Source organism: Thermobia domestica, chromosome 2, assembly GCF_964235325.1.
Source record: "Thermobia domestica chromosome 2, izTheDome1.hap1.1, whole genome shotgun sequence".
Classification (NCBI taxonomy): domain Eukaryota; kingdom Metazoa; phylum Arthropoda; class Insecta; order Zygentoma; family Lepismatidae; genus Thermobia; species Thermobia domestica.
The window spans coordinates 89,283,456-89,304,724 of NC_137455.1; the positions used below are offsets into that span (position 1 = coordinate 89,283,456).

At 36.7% G+C, this 21,269-nt stretch overlaps 1 protein-coding gene across 1 annotated transcript in view; it reads right to left on the reverse strand.

The window, feature by feature from the left end:
- Window positions 1-21,269, reverse strand: part of LOC145674013 (protein DEK-like) — a gene marked incomplete in the record, with an annotated part of 42,324 nt that overhangs the window by 10,317 nt on the left and 10,738 nt on the right. Inside the window, 5 exon segments of the mRNA XM_081743840.1 lie at window positions 4,890-5,114; window positions 11,626-11,947; window positions 13,905-14,059; window positions 17,846-18,012; window positions 19,969-20,197. Of these exon segments, the coding sequence (XP_081599966.1) occupies window positions 4,890-5,114; window positions 11,626-11,947; window positions 13,905-14,059; window positions 17,846-18,012; window positions 19,969-20,197 (1,098 nt within the window).

The following is a 21,269-nucleotide window of genomic DNA, read 5'->3' on the forward strand; positions in this document are numbered from 1 at the left end:
ATTTGCTGTGCAATGCAAACATTCCACACAAACATTCAATTTTCCATATCTTTCATGTTTAACCAATCATTATTCATACAAGTATAGGAAAAACAAACATTACAATACTAAAGAAAGAAAGACAGACAGACAGACAGACAGACAGACAGAAAGAAAGACAGAAAGAAAGAAAGAAAGAAAGACAGACAGACAGACAGACAGACAGACAGACAGACAGAAAGAAAGAAAGACAGAAAGAAAGAAAGACAGAAAGAAAGAAAGACAGAAAGAAAGAAGACAGAAAGAAAGAAAGACAGAAAGAAAGAAAGAAAGAAAGAAAGAAAGAAAGAAAGAAAGAAAGAAAGAAAGAAAGAAAGAAAGAAAGAAAGAAAGAAAGAAAGAAAGAAAGAAAGAAAGAAAGAAAGAAAGAAAGAAAGAAAGAAAGAAAGAAAGAAAGAAAGAAAGAAAGAAAGAAAGAAAGAAAGAAAGAAAGAAAGAAGAAAGAAAGAAAGAAAGAAGAAAGAAGAAAGAAAGAAAGAAAGAAAGAAGAAGAAAGAAAGAAAGAAAGAAAGAAAGAAAGAAAGAAAGAAAGAAAGAAAGAAAGAAAGAAAGAAAGAAAGAAAGAAAGAAAGAAAGAAAGAAAGAAAGAAAGAAAGAAAGAAAGAAAGAAAGAAGAAAGAAAGAAAGAAAGAAAGAAAGAAAGAAAGAAAGAAAGAAAGAAAGAAAGAAAGAAAGAAAGAAAGAAAGAAAGAAAGAAAGAAAGAAAGAAAGAAAGAAAGAAAGAAAGAAAGAAAGAAAGAAAGAAAGAAAGAAAGAAAGAAAGAAAGAAAGAAAGAAAGAAAGAAAGAAAGAAAGAAAGAAAGAAAGAAAGAAAGAAAGAAAGAAAGAAAGAAAGAAAGAAAGAAAGAAAGAAAGAAAGAAAGAAAGAAAGAAAGAAAGAAAGAAAGAAGAAAAGAAAGAAAGAAAGAAAGAAAGAAAGGCTGAGCTCTTTCGGATAGGAAACGAAATAAGTGGAGAGAAAAGGATACAGCAAGCTAAGTGGTGTCAATCATGCATTGCGTTTTTCAATTATGTTATTTCTTTTTTTATTTTTTATATTTTTTTATTTATAAACTCAATAACATACTATTGAATTTGTCTCTTTACAGGAACTGGAATGTTCTTGATTTATGATATAAAATTCAGCCATCAGAGATGTTCCTTAATCTGAACTGCGCTACAGTCATGTAGTCTGAGTGGTTGAGCACTGGATAACACAGCAGTTGTCTTTCACGATGAACTGGTTCAAATTTTCTGTCGTGCACTTTTCACTTTGTACATAAATTAAATTTGAATTCATAAAATATGAAATTGATTACTTCCTCAATTGATCAAACATAATAAAAGCGAGTAAATTAAGAAAAGATTAGTGGGAGAAAATCCATCATGCCTGGAAAACCGAAATGAGTGCTCTACTACTGAACCACCGTGGTCCTCACGTGAAATATCTAATAAGAAAAACTACGTACAAATTTTCGCAAGTATGTATTTCTTATGTTTTTATTGAGACTTAATATGGGATAAACTCAGGGTTTGAAAAAACCCGGTTTTTTCAAAAAAGCCAAAACCACCTGGGCCCATGTGGGTTTTCTCGGGTATTTTCGGGTTTAATTGGTTTTTTTCGAAATATTTCAATGTTTTTGGGGTAAAAGTGTTAAAATGTGATTTATATTTTAAGCTTACCATTGTCACAACAATTTTCTATTCACTGCTGTTTTGAAAAACGGCCGCCATTTTGAAATTTTACGTTGGTATGCCGCCAAAATCTATACAGGAAATTTAGTGTGTCTCGTGCTTGTACCCTGAAAATTTAAACTTAAAAAACCGAAAGTGATACCCTGTGGTATGTGTGGTACAGGCAGACGAACGAACAAATGTAGATCGAATCATCCCAGGAGCCTGTGACACTCGCCAAATATGAACACCAAATATATTAATTAAAACAAAGATATATAATTCGTGTTTTATAAAATATATGTTTCAAAATGTCTTACACGACATAAATATTTTCCAAATGTAAAATAAATAGTTTTATTGTTGGAGTCATGAGCGTCGATTAGGAGGGGCAGTTGCTGGGATGATTCGTGTAAGACGATATCCAACTTTATTACCCCCTTGCTTTGTTGAAATTACCCATTAATGTATATAGTTTCATTTGGAAATATAAAAATGGTGCCATGAAATATTTGTCGTTCTATGAGTACGTATTGGTTATCTTCCCGTGGAATTAAGAAAGCTACAGGAATTGTGTTTGAACTGAAACTAAAAATAGCCCCAAAATTAACCTATTGGAGCGCCACAATTCCAGCGTACTTTCATTTCTTCTTGCAAGGGCTCGATATACTAGTCAGCCGCTCTGGAACTAATTGAAATAACATTTCGCAAGAAAAGAAGTCCTTCACAAGTTATTCTTTAATTGCACAAAAGTCGACAGTTCCTAAAATGTATTTTCTTTTTTCTAATAATAAGGAATATTTTGATTTGATTTTTTTTAGTTTAACATCCTGTTCAGCAGCGGTTATATGAGACGTAGACTTAATGGTCAACGTGGAGTCCGAACCACCTGAGCTCCCCCGGGAATCGAGCCCGGGTCTCCCACGTCAAAGGCACATACGCTAACCGCTTAGCCACGAAGGAGCTCAGTAAGGAATATTAATTTTGCAGTGTAACATACGAGTTTAGGGGTGTACATATACAGTTTTGTATATACAATTAAATTTAGTGAATTCAGCATAATTCTAGGTTTTAGGATTATTTTGTATAACTGAAATATGGAGTGACTAAGTATTGCTGAGTTTTGATATATTCCAAGAAAGTGAAAACTGTACTCAACGGCAGCGAACGTGTTTCGGGAACTGCAAAAGTATCTCTCTAAATGTCGTAGCATATGCTTGTAGTATTCAGTCATTCTAAGAGTAATAACACAAAATAGCATTCGTGGAATTAAAAATATAAGTTGTTCATTAATTTCCAGTTTCAATATAACTTTTGCAAAACAGGCCTCATTATTCATTGCTATGATTATTTGATTAATATTATTCTTTCTGTTTATTTGTTTTGCAAATTTGTTATTAAATAGGTTAGGATTTAGATTTCTGGGCTTTCGGCATCTAAGGCCATTTACCCTTCACGTTTTGAGGGATGACGTCCCTCAGCAAGCACACACTATCCGGGGAAAGGGATGGAGGAAGAAAGCGGCCTGGGACCTATATGTTAGGTACCACCCCGGCATTTGCCTGGTGTGAATGAGGAAAACCCAGAAAAATCTCATTCAGGGTGGCTGGCCTCAAAAAGAGTTTTACACTTTTTCGAGCGAGTGCCCCCACCGGGAATCGAACCCGGGACCGCTTGCACCGTTATTAAATAGACCCCTAATCTGATCACACAATTTTCCAGACAGATATTCATGAGCAAGGAGTCAAATCTCTTCTTACACCTTCGTTGTTTAAGAGTACAAAGGGCTAGTATCTACTTGCGTTGCTCTTGTCAATTTACTTAGTAAAATATGAAACAAAATATACAGTATAACTGAAAAAACAGTATCCTAATAGTTATACAACCTTTCGTCAAAGAGTTACACGCAACCAGGAAAACTAACATTGATATCAAATATTCAAATCATGTCTTGCCCACCCTTCCCCCCACACACTTTTAACGTCTAACCGCCGCCCCTTTTTGGAGTTCACTTCCGATACATTGTGCGTTCAATTACTGGAATTTCCCGAGCATTTGTTGCAAGACGGCTCTTTCCAGATAATTAATTTAAAACAATTAACACAGACAGAATTCATATTTTATAAAGTAAATGTTTCAAAATGTCTTAAATGAAATTCAATATCTTCCAGCGTAAAATAAATAGTGCTATTGTTGAATTATTCAGTTGCGATGCTTTGTGCGTTGAATTGCGGGTATTTCCCGAGCACTTCTTTCGCGACTTTTTTTTTTTTCTTTCTTTCTTTCGAAAATGCAGCTTTTTCTTGGTGTACATCGAAACTTCCACTAGTAAGGAAGTTTGAATTCAGCATTTGAAATAGTAAGAGTTACGTAATCTTCTAAACTCCGAACATTAAGCTTCTTAAATTTGGCAAGAATTTTTACGCTATTGCTGGTGTTCATTCTGCAGAATGCTCATTTGAGGAGTAGCAACAAATAACTGAACTAAACTACTGTTGTTGGAAAACCAAATTTTACTGAAGAATACTTGTGTTACCATCACAGGTAATAAAACAATAATACTAATAGTTTTACTACTGCACTACATATTTACTGGTAGTACCAGCACCTATGGCCTTAAACCCGATGAGGGATAACGTCCCTCTGCGTCGCCGTCAGCGAGCACACTTTTCAAGGAAAGAATTTTCTAAAATATGAAATTGCATATCTTACTTCAAACAGGCTATAAGCATAATCTACACATTAATTTGTTCTATAATTACCTCAAGCTATTTTTTTTAAATTATTTTTTTTTAATTCATTCAATGCATTCAGAAATTTATGAAAGTCTTATGTTGTTGTATACTTTAATGTGAAAGCATCTAATTTGCCCACGAAAGTCCAAAATCTGATAAAAATCACTTTCAATGTAATCACCTTAGTTGCACCAACAATATACTAACAAAAAGCTCAAAAACCCAGGTAGGTTTTAAGGTGTTTTTTTACAGGTAGGTCCAACCCGAAAAACCCCGGTGGGATTTTTCGGGCTGGGCCCACTTGGGCAAACCCTGGATAAACTGCTACATAAGAAACAACATAAAGGCTACTGAGTACAACTATTTTAAAATGTAAGACTGATAAATATAATTATTTTCAAATGAATCTAAATCCAAGCAATGTTTGTTCTACTGATTTAAAAGAATAAAATGTGAACTTACCGTTGGTGGTTCCTTTGCCTTTTTCACCAAAGGCTCATCCTCAGACGATGACGAAGAAGAAACATCGCTGTCAGCATCCTCCGCTGGTTTCCTTTTCCTGCCGGCAGGTTTTTTCTCTGCAGCTTTTCCATCAGCTTTCTTGTTGTTTCCCTTCTTTTCAGGCTTCTTGGAATTTTTTCTTGCTGCGTTTTTCTTTGCATTTGATGTTCGCTTCTTTTTGGGTTCCTTAAGATTAAATAAATACTATTTCAGACTGGCAAAAGCAAACTACTGTAACATAGATAAATCAATCAGTATATATATATATATATATATATATATATATATATATATATATGAAGTGGTAAGAAAAACACAATGTACCTACACTCCCTTTCCCCACTAAATCCTTTTGTGTTCTGTTATTATTTTCTATCATCATCATCTTGCTATTTTTGTTTATTAATCCACTTCTTTATTAAGTACATAGTTATTTAATAAATACTGTCAGTTTGACCATGTTGGGTATGAGAGTGCTACCATCTGGGTATCGTGGGTGAAGTGAGTCTCTGAACTGTTCATTCCACGGTAAGGCACGTGTAACAAAGTGGGGAATCTACGAGAATAATTTCAGTAGTAACGCTACACAAGGTAGATATGCAATCTCCACGGATCTTCGACACACTGAAACCCCTACAAATCAGTGAACGATTTTGGATTGAATTTAAGTTTAGCGTCCCGTTGGGAAACGAGGTATATGAGACTGGACCTATAGCTTAAAGAGGGATCCAAACATCAGCTCCCGGGAATCGAACCCGGGGCTCCCATGCCAAGGCACGTACGCTATCCACAAAACCACGAGAGAACTATTTGTGTACCGCACCATTATGTGTTACGACAGGGTTCCCACAGAAAAGTGAAGATCCTTTTCCCTGACTTTCCCTGATTCAAATTCTTGTTTTCCCTGACTTGAATTCTTGAATATCAATGGGAAGATATGTGGTAAGTCCTTTCATACACTTTTTTTTAACGCCTCCTCCATCCCCATAGCCGTCCATCACACTCCTTTAATTACCATTTATGTATTTTTTATATTCAACAACCACATACCTTGACATTGGAAATTAGTTATTTTTTGGCTTGACAAAACAACAAAATATCCAATCAAGAAAATCCTAACAGTGACAGCTCTGAGATTTTAAACAGATCTTTGTTTTGCTTTCAGTTCTTCAATTTGTTGTACGAGAGCGTCCTGTACTTGTTTATAACATAATTCCAATTGTTTCTTCTTTGCTTCTAATTTCTTGACTTCAGCACTTACTTTTCTTTTTGCAGCTTTGACTTTACTTTCCTCTGCACTCTGGATTCGTTTCTGCTGAAGGTATTCATCATAGCTTCTCCGAGCTGAACGAATTGAAAGAAGCATTCTTCGATCAATGGGAACAGATTCTGCACCTCCATAGTACATAATTGCATCATGCACCCGCCTCTGTGTAACTAGAGAGTCTTCTATTTAGTTTTCTACAATAAGTGTCTTATTGACTGAGTACCCGCCCTCCACTGAAGCATTGCCGTGAGATAAAATTAAACAAATTTTCACAATATGCCACAAATCAGCATATTCTTGTTTCTTGAACAATACCTTTGCAAAGAAGTAATCTAACCTAGTGCTGCACATTTTCTCTTCATATTCTCTGAAGTCAACTGCAAGGGATCCCTGAATTTCAGTGCAGAAAGACATAAATTGACACTTTGCTTTTTCAGCTACAGAATCAGATATTCTGTTATGCTCACGCATAGTTTGTAGGATGAGTTTCATCCTGGTCTGAGCAAGTTCTGGGTTGTTCTTATGTAGCCTGGAATTAAAAGCTGACAGAGCACGTACCAGTTTGAACTTCTGAGGGCTCCTTTCCACAATCTTCTTGATTGTGCCCAGCAAAAAGTTTCCACACTCAAGCCTGGAAGATAGTTTTTCTTTATCTGATGTTTTAAGTTCTTTCAGTAGTTTTTCTGTCTTAAAACCAATGTCTACCTTTCTTGCTTCCAACAATTTTTCATTGGATGTCAAATCTAATGCAAGAAGCTTCACTGCACTGTCAGCAAGTTTCATACTGCTTTGTTTGACACAACGAGTCATTAGATCCCTTAGAAGTTCTGAGTACAGGAAACAAACAAATGGCTTAGGACTCTGGAATTTTCTTAAAATTGGTTCACACTCTGCTTAGACAGTTTTGAAGAAACATAATTTATACTTCATGAAAGCATCACCTGTACCTTCCACAACAATTTTAAATGGTTTACTCTTGATCTCTTTATTTGTTCGTACAAACTGCTTTATGTCATCAAAAATAAGTAAAGCATGTTCCACACACCCTACGTTCTCTACCCATCTTATTGCACAGTGTTTTAAAGGGAACATCTTGCTACCAGTGGAAGCAGTGTAATCTGCACAACGAGCTGGAGAATCACAAAACAAATAGTATATGTCACGAAGAAAACTGTGCAAGTCCCATCCAGCAAACTGAATACCACTTTTAATTGAACCATTGATAACATGTAAACCACACACACCAATGTCCATTTTTTTTTCCATCTGGGAAATCTTCATTCAGTTTTTCTTTCAAGTTCTTCAGGAAGCAATGATTAACATTGGGTCCATCCATTGACACCTGCAACAAGTTGTTTGGTGGAAGAGGACACAGTCCGCTGAGAAAAGATTGCAGTAGAACTGTTGATGTTGCATGATCCAAGAACGCACTATTGTAATACTGATTTGCCACTCTATTTGTACTGCAGTCAAAGTATCTCACAAATATATTCATCTGACAAGTTTCATTAAAATCATTCCAACCCTTTAGGAGGAGTTGTGGAGTAGAAAGAGATAAAAGAAATGAAGAGAATTTTCACTCAGTGTAGCACCGGCGTAAGTTTAAATACATGCATCCTTTAAGATATGTAGGCATGGTAGCTTTATGTAGGCGTACACGTTCAACAATAGAGCTAGTATTTTTCAGAACCTGTGCGACTTTAGAATCTTATGCTTTCAATAAGGAAAAATTCTAAATGACAAGTCATACTTCGACTTCTACTTTCAAATTATCAATTATTATCCCCTCCCCCTTCTCCGTCTCATACACACACATATATATACGCACACACATACACACACACACACACACTACCTCATTCCCTTAGTATGAAGTAGCAATACTGTACTATCACTATCATCACTGGGAATGATGTATCATTGCCTTTCTCTTCACATGTCCACATTTATATACAGTACTCCATGCTTGCACATTTACGTTCTCTGACCTTCCATGATATTTTACACGAAATGCATAATTTCCCTGACATGTTTCCATTTCCCTGATTTTCCAGAATGTGGGAACCCTGTACGATGAAACGGGAAGTGTCCATGACCGGCAACATACTTGCAGACTACACACAGTGAAGATATAGACAGTTAAAACTGCAGCTGTAAGGATTCGTCGAAATCCCGTCACGACTCAATCAGTGATGTCCCGAGATGTTCATTTCGAGACTAATCATGACACGATTGCTCAATCAGGACCGGGGAGTCTATAAACAACGTACATGTCACTTCGTTACTGATACGTTACGCCACTACAGAGTGGTGGAAACCAAATGTCTCCTCAAGCATTACGCAGGACATAGTTACAGGACAAGAAGGTCTTCACAGTTGAGCAGTCCTTTAATCCTCAAAATGATCATATGTACACATCATTGTCAGGGTGTGAGCTTTAACACCACAACATGGCTTCATTTTTCTGAACAACGGATAAAGTTAGGCCGGCTATACACTATACGATAGATCCTAGGAAATCTCTTACGATTTATCCTAGAGTCAAAATCTCAACGTGTATGGCAACAGATCCCATGTCATTTCCTGTGTTCTGAACGATCCTATGAGATTTCTCTTGTTTAGAGCACGCTCTATTTCGGAAAGAAAATTCGTAAGATTTTGATTTAAGCGACATCAGGTGAGAGAAAGTGAAAACAAAACAAATGAAAACACAAATGATGAGGTATCTTCTGATCGTGCAGGTTTACTTTAGATTTACCACTCGAAATAATTGTTGAAAAATTATAATTTGTCACTATTTCCTAAACGATTTGCGTTGACCGACATGAAAATATCTTACATAGCATAGATAAAATCCCTGAAGGGAACCAACAAAAGCAATTGTTGATAAACTACAATTCTTTTACGATTTGCGTACAAATACGGGGTCAAGATATATATATATATATATAGTATAAAAACTATAGTGCAAAAAACGCAAACCAAGTTGTGCTAGGTTGTTTTTAGAAAGTACGAATGCTATTTAACCGAGCCAGAGCAGGGCTAAACGGGGTCCCGAGCGTCAGTGAGGGGCTGCGAGCGAAGGAAGCAGGCGCGTCAATGAATGTAGTGAAAACGAGTGGGTTTTGGCAATGATAAGAGTTTGAATAGCACTTGTCATGGTATCGTGGTAGTAGCGCTCCACTCGTAAACATAAATTATAGCTTCTGTAAACTATGCAGAAATACACCGGTGGTGGAAAATAGTATCACCGGTCAACTTTCATATGCACTCACTTACGTAAAAGTTTCGCAGAAGGGGTCCAGAAGTAAGCAGAACATACAAAATTTACAGAAGAAATGGAAGATGCAAGTACTTAGACCTAACACAACCTAACTAAATCTAACCTAATGAAGTTAACTAGCTTAAACTAACCTAATATTAATAGAAGTAAGCGAAATTCTATCACTTTTTGAAAATTGTGTCGGACCCATATACCAATATAATCTAACGTAACATAACCGTAACTAACCTGAACCAACCTAAACTAAACTAATGTGAATATAAACTACCGAAATTGTAGCATTTCTTAGAAAAAATAGCTGGACCCTTTCTGTTAAACATTGTCTCACCTATTTTAACCGTCGTTAAAACATTTATAATGATTTTACACTAGTAACCGTACAGTTGTAAACATAAAATACAGGTGTATTACTTTGTATTTAATTATGTTGCTTCCAAAAAATTTGTTCCTTATAAATATGTCTTTTCATGCAAAGTATTAAATTTTACTTATAAATCTTCTAAAATGTGGTGCGCCAAAAGTATACCAGCACCCTTCTGACTTATGCTTTTTTTTTAGAGGTATCCAATTTAACAATATAGCGCCTGATATTAATATCAGTGGGATGTGCAGTGTGGTTAGCATAGTAATTCTTCAACTTTATACTTTTATTAAATAGAACTATTTCACAATGTTGATATACGTCATTCGGTCAGACAGGAAAAATCTTCACGTGTATGGCACACAAGGGTAAGATTTCCTACAAGATATGTCATAACATTTTTCCGAAGATAAATCCTAAGATATTTCCTAGGATTGATCTCGTAATGTATAGCACGCCTTATCGGCTACTCTGTGCCAAATCTGTGTTGGAGCTCACTGTGAAACTGCTAAGTACCAACATGTTCCCCAACCAACAATGAACTTTCGAACAGGATTCTGCTCCCGCGCATATGACACGGTCAACACAGGAGTGGCTACGGCCAACGTCCCAGACCTCATCTCCGCATCAGACTGGCCTTCTAGCAGAGCGGATCTGAACCCACTCGATTACAAACTGTGCTAAGTGTTTCGATCAACAGCCTGCACGAAAAGAGACTAATGTGGACTCCCTGAAGCTCGCCCATATCAAGGTCGCCCGCCACTTCATCGACACGATTCGTAATTCCATAAGTGACCCGCCGAACTCCAAACCTGCATCCAGTTTCAAGGTGGACATTTTGGAAACTGATTGGTGCTCTTTACGCTTCACATCTCCATATATCATCTTGCAAAAGGATATCAATACATTGTCAATACTGTGTATTTTATTTCCAAACCTTTGACAGTATTTACGAAAGAACTAGAAAACCGTATTTCAACTTTTCCATGTATCCATTTGTACTTTTTTTTGTCCTCACTCATTTTTATTTTAGCATTTTAGTTTTGTGCTCCTAACTCTGTATTTGTCTTACTGCTGTACTCCAGTTCTCCTGGAAGTGAGGTAGTGTTGTAGAGAACTGCCTATTCTGTGAGGGTTCTTGTATTATGTTCTGTGCATCTGCCAACTACACCGGAGTAAAACTCAGGCAGTGGTTCAGTATCCACGTTAACAGGTTTCGTATTTCACAAACTAGGTGTTGCATAAGAATGCAAAACACAAAAACTAACTATTGTTACTTACATTTATGTTATTGCTTTCATCTAATGTTTTTAGAGTTAAATAATAATGAATTTACTATTGCTGACAAGTTAGCTCCACATATCTATGTCCCGAATCGAGCAATTACCAAAAAATACTGAACAACACTAAAATAAGTTACCTATAAGCGTATATTTATAGGATACCTACTAGTTATCCTATAAGCCTATAAGAGTATATTTATAGGATACCTACTAGTGTCTCCTATAAATATACTCGATACACTTTCCTTAAACCTTTTATCAGATAAAGTAGAGGAGGAAGAGAAACTAAGAACAACAGGGAAACTGCGAGATCCCAATAATCTTGGAATGTAATTTTGTGACTTAAGATCAAACTATTGCATCTCTTTCACTATTTCGGATATTACATTGTATACTTAATAACAGGATGAAATTTAATTTATTCTTGTTGATAATTCTCTGAACTCTGTTCTGTTTCCAAGAATCATGTTTAAAACGTAGGACTATTTATTTATATATCTTACCTCCTCTTCGCTTTCCACGCTTTCATCAGCATCCTCTTCCTCGTCATTTTCTTCAGCTTCTTCACTATCCTCGTCATCCACTGATTCTGACGACTTTCGTTTCCGTTTGGATGTTTGCTTGGTTTTACTTTTCCTGGAAAGTGACTTCCGTTTCCCTTCGCCACCACCGCTACTCTTCCTGCCCTTGGAGCCAGGAGGCTTCTTCCCACTATCTTGAGGATCCATAAGAAACTCTAGTATTCTATTTGCAATTTCTTCTCTTGTTCCCTTCTTCTCTAACGCCAGCACTGTACAGACCTGTTTAAGGGATTTCATATCCAGCCTACAAATAAAATGATTTAAAATGTTTAGCTAAACGTCCGATACGTATGGGTAACACAATATCATTTGCGAAACTGCAAAGTAATAACTCACCTCAATACATTCTACAATTTCATGTTTAGTTTTACACGTTTCCACTGATAAAGCACGCCACCTTTCAGATATTAAAGAAAACGAAATACAAGGTAATGGTAAGCTTGTAAGATAAAAATGAGTAACTGGAAAATGCAAATGCCTTACGCAACACGAAATTTACTTTACTGCCACTATATCTCATTCGTTTTGTGATAATGATGCATGGCGGAAGACATAAGATATATAATTATCATAAATATACCACTAGTACTGGCAGTCACTTACCGTTAAGTTACGAGCTTGCATGCATTAAGATCCTCAGTTGATCTCTCCAGATTTCGATTAATAATTACCATCTTTAATATCGTCCATTATGTTGTCCTTCCTTCCCCCTTCACGGAAAGTGGAAATGTCAAATTTTCAGCACCTCTGGTGCTGGAGTGGTTATTTGCATCCCAGCTGTACACCGAAACTCCACTAGTACGTAAGTTTGAATTCAGCACTTAAAATAGTAAGCGTTACGTAGTTTCGGAACTCTGAGCATTAAGCTTCTTAAATTTGACAAGAATTTGTACGCTATTGCTGATGTTAATTATACAGAGTGCTTATTTGAAAAGCACCAACAAATAACTAAACTGTTATTGTTTGTAAACCAAATATTACTGAAGAATACTTGTGTTACCATCAAACGTAAGAAATAATACTAATAGTTTTACTAATGAATTTACTCATTTTACTGGTAGTACCGGCACCTATGGCCTTAAACCCGCTAAATGTATGAGGGATGACATACTTCGGTGTCGCCGAGTACACTATTCACGGAAAATATTTTCTAAAATTAAATATTGCATATTTTACTTCAAATACGCTATAAACGTAATCCATACATTAATTTGTTCTCTAATTATCTCAAGTTAAGGTAAGTTTTATTATTATTTAATTCAGTGCATTCAGAGCTTTATAAAGGTCTTACGTTGAACGTTGTTGTATACCTTAACGTGAAAGCATCTAATTTGTCCAAAGAAAGTCCAAAATGTGATAAAAATCACCTTCAATGTGATCACCTTAGCTGTACCAATAATATACTAAGATAAAGCTCAAAAGCCCAGATGGTTTTTAATTTTTTTTTTTTTTTTCAGGTGGGTCTAACCTGAAAAAATCCACCGGGTTTTTTCGAGCTGGGCCCACTTGGACAAAACCTGTCTCCTGACAATTGCTGAAATCTGTGACGTCAAGAGACTGGTGGCACAAAGCTTTCCGTTATCATCATCATGACGCTGTAATGGATTAGTCCTTAAACAAAAACCAAGGAGATCAAAGAAGAAAGGGTAACTGATTACAATACGAGAGACAGTCAGTTCAGTTATTCAAGATAATTCACTCTGTCTTCTGTCAGAGTGGCCTCTGGCACACAAGCCGGTCGTTCAGGGAATTAAAAAAGGCAACCAGAGAATTAGCGACTGGAACGCTGACGGTTCAAGGTGCACGCTCAAGTCCAAGATATAGCCACCTTTAGGCTAAAACAAAGACACTAAAATTTAGCACGCGAATAGTGCAATTAAAGAAACTTCCCGAATCAGGTTGAAGGAGATCGACGAGAAGCCAAGCTGCAGAATAGTGTCCCAGATACTAACCCTATATTCGAATCATTCTAGCCCCCTCTCTTACCTCTTTCTCTCTATATATGTTTTCAAGAGTTTATTGTCTCGATTTCATTTCACCTTACGACCTTAGATGAGCGCCGCTCGAACCCAAAGTACAGCCTGCCTATATGAGATACATCCCAACATCGACTTTATGGCGGTGCAGCTACTGTGAGTCATTTTCAAAGATAGCAATCGTAAAAATTAAAATTAGAAATTCAATTAAGAAATAATACTTACTTTTGTAAATGTAACTTTTTCTTCTCATACTGATCCGATCCTTCTTTGAAATCAAATCCATTGAATTTTCGGATATATTTTTTTAATACAGCTGCTTTCCCTTGTCGATTATACAGAGCACGGTGCACTGGCTTTAACTGATCTACGTGAGTTCTCTAGAAGAACATTCAAGAAAAAGATTGCAAACATCAAATCAATACACCAGGAACAAATTAAACTAAACTCTATACAATACATTTTTAAAAATTCAATAAATTTTACAACGGGCAATCAAAACAATACCCGGAAAGTTGTAGTTTTTGGCATTTGTAATAAAATTACAATGAATCTTGTACAGTACAGTCCTTACGTCGCCTAATTATGAATCTGAACTGTGTGAACAAGTCACAATACACAGTGCACGAGTAGTGCAGCTAAACAGAAAAGTGTGTGGCGATAAGTTTGGCGCAATGTTGCAGTTCTGGCAACGGACAAACATCGAATTTTTGGTTCCTTCAAAGGTACCAGTTGACACCATAGAACAGATCAAAACCCAAGGGAACGGTTGAACTTCGGAAAATGCCAAAAGATAATTTCGTCGGTGTTTCCAGCAATGGCAGGAGCAGTGAAGCAAGTGTGTATGTGTTCCGAAGGTGTTTACTTCAAAGTAGGCGATTGAGTAGTAAATGTATACTTATACTGTGGTAATAAAAAGCCACAACGAAACTCCGGGAACTTTTTGATTGCCCGTCGTACGAAACCAAGTGTTTTAACCTAATTACAAGGGCTGGATAAAAAGAAATAGCAACATTGTTATAATTCCTGTTTGGCTTATGCACAGAAGAAAACCTGTTACATGCCTTTAATCTATCTGCTTCTGTCGCATGTGTGGAAGGCGTCATACACCGTCAGCGCGCTAATCTTTGTCGATGTCTCAGAGATCGCCGTATGGAACAGCGGATGGATTCTCTTGTGCTGTAGTGCTCATCGCAAAGTCGTTTCTTCATTTTGGCGAAAAGGTCGGCACGAAGACACTGAACACACTATTGTGCACTCATCCAAGTATCATTTTAATTTTGATCCACGCAATTGTTTGTTTCTCCGAAAAATATTCTTATGACGCTTCCACTTTCCTCTTCTACTTTACGGAACTGTTGTTTTTAACTGAATAACACAGTCGCTACACTTCATCGCTTCACAATCCCTTATGAGCTACGGAACTCTTAAGGTTCTGAGACACAGCCCTCTGACGTAAAAACAGTGTTAGCAATATTTTTTACCCCTCATACAAATACGAATGATTATATTCATCAGCGCATGTTCTATCGTCTAGCCTAACGTTGCATCAAGAAATGTCCCAAACAACAATACCATATCACTTGAATAATCTTATCATACGTCTTTAATTGCCGAAATTGTCAATGGAAACTCCAACCATGTAAAATTATGTGACATACGGTATAATTCTTCCATTTCTGCTCTGTATATTAAAAACCTGCTCCCACCAAGAATGGGATTTGATCGGTATCTAATGAACAAAAGTAATGAGTGCTAGTCATTAAGCAACCTATCAAACCTGAAATGTTTCTAGATGCAGTGTTCAATTTTCCATAAGAGAACATAGGATTTTTCTCAACCAATAATTTAACATTTCAAGATATGTGCTACATTTTCAAGTTCAAAATTCCAACTTTATAATACATGCAATTTCTTTAATCTTCTAATGTACATGCAACGACAGCTACAAAAATAAAAAATATCAGTACGTACATACACTAATTGGTTTGGATTGAGCTGGGTGGGATCTTGTTCCTGTGGTGCTGAACGTGTTCCATAAACCACAATGCGTTATTAGGCAACTATAAATCCACGGTATTTCACATAAAACTTAATAGCTCAGTTTCAAAACAGAGCGTTTTCAAACCAGCTGGCCGATGACGACGTCAGGGCATCTTAAGTTCGAAGGAGCGAAGAGAAACAAGCAAGGGAGATTATTTAGTGAAGAAGTATTCGTAGTGTACGAACCACGGTTGTTGAAAATTTTTTCCCAGCCCCCTTCCCCCTTCCCCAAAAAAAAGAAACATTGATTTGATTTTATTTTTACAGGTGGGAGTACAAATCGACAATAAACCATCCCCTCAAAACTTCCAAAATATACTTCAAAACCTGGATTGAAATGATAACCTTACTGTGATTACAATTACTTTCTTCGATTGTATTTTACAGTACACGCCTAGTTTCAAAATTGGCTTAATGTCTATTTATTACGAATACAGAAGAACGCCATTCACTGAACTGTCTTTTGAGGTCTCGTTCAAATTACGCGAATTATTTCATTAACTGCAATTATGCGTCTGAATATAGCATCTCATTCTTCCAGAAATATCTCCAGATTTATGCAACATGTTTCGTAGCGAGTCGACTTCTGTATCTCACTTAATTGATTTTTGCACAAACTTTCCGCATGTTCAAGTCCTCTCGTAAAATGCGGTGCACTGTAGTTGCCGGAATCCTTGTTTGCGCTTGTAATTCTGGAAGTGTCCCGCGTCTATCATCGTGTAAACATTGTTTCAGCACCATCACCCGTACCTCCTTGTCCGCGGACATAGAACGTTCACTACGTGGTGGATCAGCAATAGACATCCTGCCCCGTTTGAAAGCTGCTATCCACCTCGCCACTGTTCAACAGGATAGGGCACGCGCACCTAGTGCTTCCCATAACTCATTCCCATAATTCACGTGCATTCCTGCCGCGGAGAAATGCTCCTTGCACATACGCACGTTCTTCACTCTTCGTGACCTCCAGTCCGGATCACTGTCGCTCACCTACTGAACTTTGGCGTGTGCTCAGACATGCAGCTCTATTCTACACAATCTGGTTGGACTACTCCACATTACATGCCATACCATAAGCTTCCCAACGTGTATCTTTGATCTGTCAAACGAAAGAAAAAATTGTTCCCATAACAGGTCAGGAAACAACTCTCACATTCTTCTTGCGTGTCTAGTGGAATAGTACAATTATTGCATATTACGAAGGCCCTTTAACTGTAAAACCTATTGTAAGAAAGCAAATTGGCAACTGGAAATAAGATTAAAGAAAGGAAAAAAAGTTTCCGACATTGCAGTCCTTCCAAACAAGCCTACTTTTCTTATTTCTTTTTGTAAATAAAACGTCCATTTAATAGATTCTTATTCTTGCTCCCGTATTTTGAGGTATATCCTAGTATTTACTTGATAGTGTTTTGAGGGCAACTACATGGATCTTCAAACAAGGCGGTTGGCCCAGGGATTCGTTTGTAATGAGTCCTATTCTATATTATATAGAATTACCCACTTTTGTGTTACTGTACAAAATTTTATACTTTCTTCTTTCTAGAAATCAAACAGTAAGCTACTACCAATGATACAAAGTGTACACCAAGAAAGGTGAATGAAACTTTCCCCCTGTGCGACAAGGAAATTCCTTAGATTTGTGTGTAACATTGAACGTGAATGCTTATGTGGTATCTTAAGTAGTGATACGGCTTTGATTGCCTGTACAAAATATAACCCCCTTTTTTTTGGCCACTATGTTTATTCAAGATTGCTTCGTCTGTTCGCTTAGTTTACTAAGAATAAAAGACGCAACTATGATGTCTCAACAGGACTGCAGCAAATACATACATACGTTCTTTGCCTTCGAATTCTTTATTAAAAACCCTATGTTTCAAAGTATGATGCTTCCAAAGCCCTCTAGAGATTTTTTTGAAGGAAAAACTACGTTAAGGATCTAATGTAACGTTTATTTCTGTTATTTCCCGGAAAGCTCCCAAGGTAAGCTTTTTTTTTTTAATAATAATAATAATAATAATAATAATAATAATAATAATAATAATATATTTTATCTTTATCCAGTTTGATGTCCTGTGCTTGACTTTTACAATACGAAGAAAGTTAATAAAATATAAGGAAAAACATACCTGAATATTATATTCTATTATAGGAATTTCCCCTAAAGGTACACCTCTTCCTTCTGGAATTTCTACAGTTGATTCCTTTACCTCTCCTTTAAATTCTTCGGTAAATCTCTGTGTTTTCTTCCGCTCCCTCGTTCCACTCACTTCCAAAGGTTGATCTAACAGGGGAACTAAAATACGAAAAAAAATATATATTACATATAATTTCTCATTAAAAATTTAAAAATCGAAAAAGCAAGAGCATGTTTATTTTACGTAGTCCATTCGATAGAGTTATTCCGATTATCATTTCAAAATCCTAAAACTAAAGTGTTTGATTATGACGGTTCTCATGAAAAGTGCATATTTTTCAACTGTGTCCTTCTTAAAAATAAATGTTTTTTTCCTTTAAAAAAAATTACACACTTTTAACTCAGGCAACATACATTCAATAGGTATACTAACTTCGCTCACGATTATTGTTTCTGTAATACTGATCAACGTAGCCATTATTGTGACAATGTAATGTCACCTGAGGCTAGAAAGTCTCCAGGTACACTAACTTTATTCTTGTAAGAATAATCCACATGGCAATGTGAGACACCAGCAATTCAAATACGTGTTAATTTTGGTGACAGGCTCGTTCGAGGCACACTTTTGAGCACATCAGGATCCGCGCGAGCGCAGGGATGCATTATGCGTTGCTCCAGTTCACGAACGCTGTTGACTTGCACCTAGTATACAGTAGCTTTTACAGATAAAAATTCGGGAGCGTGAGAGTGGCCACTACACTGACTCACATCTGCCATTCTAGTTGCGAGAGAACTGTTGATACAACTACAGTCGGGCTTGCACTCATGGTGCGGACGCGTACCAACATGCTAAAAGTATGCTGGAAACGCACCATCCAAAGTGGTCGAAACACATCCTTGCGTAACAGGTTCTCATACCAGTCACCTTTCAATGAACATGGGACCCATAAACGTGTATCCCATATTTCAAACCACACTATAAGTTTGTCCACCCACACGCATCAATCCAATGTGGTGTCGAGTGGCCAGTATCGATGAATATAATTGTTTATTTCAGCATTCAGGAAGAAAGGTATTTCGCCCGTGAACAATACCTGATAAGGAAACAGTGGATTAACATGGCGTGTCAGGGTTCTTAATTGCATATCGGGATCATCTTTAATTAGGTGTTACATTGGATAATCCGCACGACTGACTACACAACGGGTAGTGCGGGTCGGGCTCTTAACAAATGTTACGAACACAGCAGTTGATGTTTGCGCAGTTAGCATGCTCATCCAATTAATCTGAATTAAGAGTCGTCCATACCGTTAAAAAATAAATAAACTGGAGTGTGGAGTATTTTTAGATAAAGTTTTCAATTATGTAATAATTTAAATTGGAAATGTATGCTATGAAGACAGTAGAATAGTGATCATTCTTTAAAAGATTCTCCATGAGAGACATATTTCCATTGACAAACACTAGAAATTATATACAGAATCACTTAAAATCAAGTGACAAACCTCGGAAGGTAATTCTTAGCACTAAATAAAACAATTTTCATAACCAAAAACGCGACTGAATGAATAAAATTGAAATGGAGGCAATGATGAATATAATGAATAATGGAAGGTTGGATTATGATTTAGTGCCCCTTTCAGCATCGAGGCTATATGAGACGTGGACCTACAGCTTAACGTGAAATCCTATTCACACAAGTTCCTGCAGAGAATCGAAACATGCTATCTCGCACCAAAGACGCGTACGATAACCAGATGATAATGAATTAAGAAAGTGGTAGGAAATAGCAGAACACATAAAAACATCATGTATACTGTCCAACATAAACCTCACCAAGTTGGCGCAAGCTGAGATCGAAGTAGGACTCTACGACCCAAAAATGTGATTAAAACCAGAGAAAATCAAATCAGCACATTAAATCGTCTTTTATATGCAAATTATAGAACTTCTTTAAAAAAGAAACGAGAACCTAGAAGTAAAACAGCATATCACGGACCTATTCTTCAAAGTATTTTTCAATCCGATTTTGGTCGCTAATGACTAACCCTCAAAGATGTTAATAGGTACGACGAAATAAATGATTCTGTACAAAAACTCTAAAATACTAATTACCTTTTTCTTCCTGATCATCATCGTCTTCGTCTTCTTCCTCCTCGTCCTCTTCGTCTTCCTCTTCCTTCTTTTTAACTTCTTTCTTTACCTCTTTCGTTTTCGTGGATGGCTTTTTGGTACTTTCTTTATCATTTTCCTTTGCATTTTCCGTTTCTTTATCAGACTTTTCCTCTTCTTCAGCACTAGAATCATCTTTTTTCTCGTTCTTCACCGAGTCTTGGTCGTCAGTCTGAAAAAGAATTTATAACAATTTCAATTCACTTTAAAATTTTCTAATTTAAATTCTTTTCATTATGGTTAACTCTTTGGAGCAATTTGTGACATCTTGATTTATATAGCTACTGAACAATATTTATCCGAATTTATGGTTAGTACATCATTCTCTTTAAAATAAATGAAAAAAAAAAAAATCCTTGAGTTTTGCGTCCCACGTTTGAGTCGTGTGGGTTAAAGATAGTAATGAATGAAATGGTGGAATGAAGAAAGTTGGAGGAAACGGGAGAAACCCGGAAAACTCCACGCACGTTTTTTTCTCTCTAGAATAAATCAGGCTTTCAATGCAACATGACGCATGTCCGTATGACGTGCAAAGAAAGTGAAATTTGGAGAAATTCGGGATCGGTCTAAAAAAAAATCCCTCTCTGCAAGTTTAGCGCCCCCTAGAGCGGTTCCGGGTAAGAGTACGCAAACCACACCGATTAGTGACGTGGGAAAAAATATGTAAAATAATCTCTGGAGCAATATCCCCCCTCTCCTTTACACGTGATGTTACACTAGCTTCCTGACACGTGCGTACAAGAGTCATGTATAAACCAGAGACGCAAATAACCGTTCGCCCGGGGCCAGTGGTTCATCGGTGCGGGCGAGTATTTAGTATCATACCGAAAGTAAGTAAATGATTTCTATTGTGGGATGTGGGCTAGTAGCTTCTTTTCTTGGGCTACTAAAATTTTGTTGCTTATTTGCATCCCTGTTATAAACAGTACCTCTTCATGGAAGAGGTTGGGGAGAAGCCAAGTAAATTGTTTTGTTTCGCAATTTTTGTATGTTTATCAGAAACCTTCACAAACACACATTCTGCTTATAATACTCGACTGTCAGAGTAATAACGTCATAAAACCATCACTTAAGTTACGTGAAAACCATATAGAAGCAACGTACTTGTTCGCCCTTTACCTGTGACGTTATAGTCCCCAGTCTTCATACCTGGGCTATGCAGAGGCTTGTGATATATTTCATTACACCTTCGAAAAAGTGGAAGAAAAAAAAAACGAAATAGTTTCTACTCTCAATCTATGTAA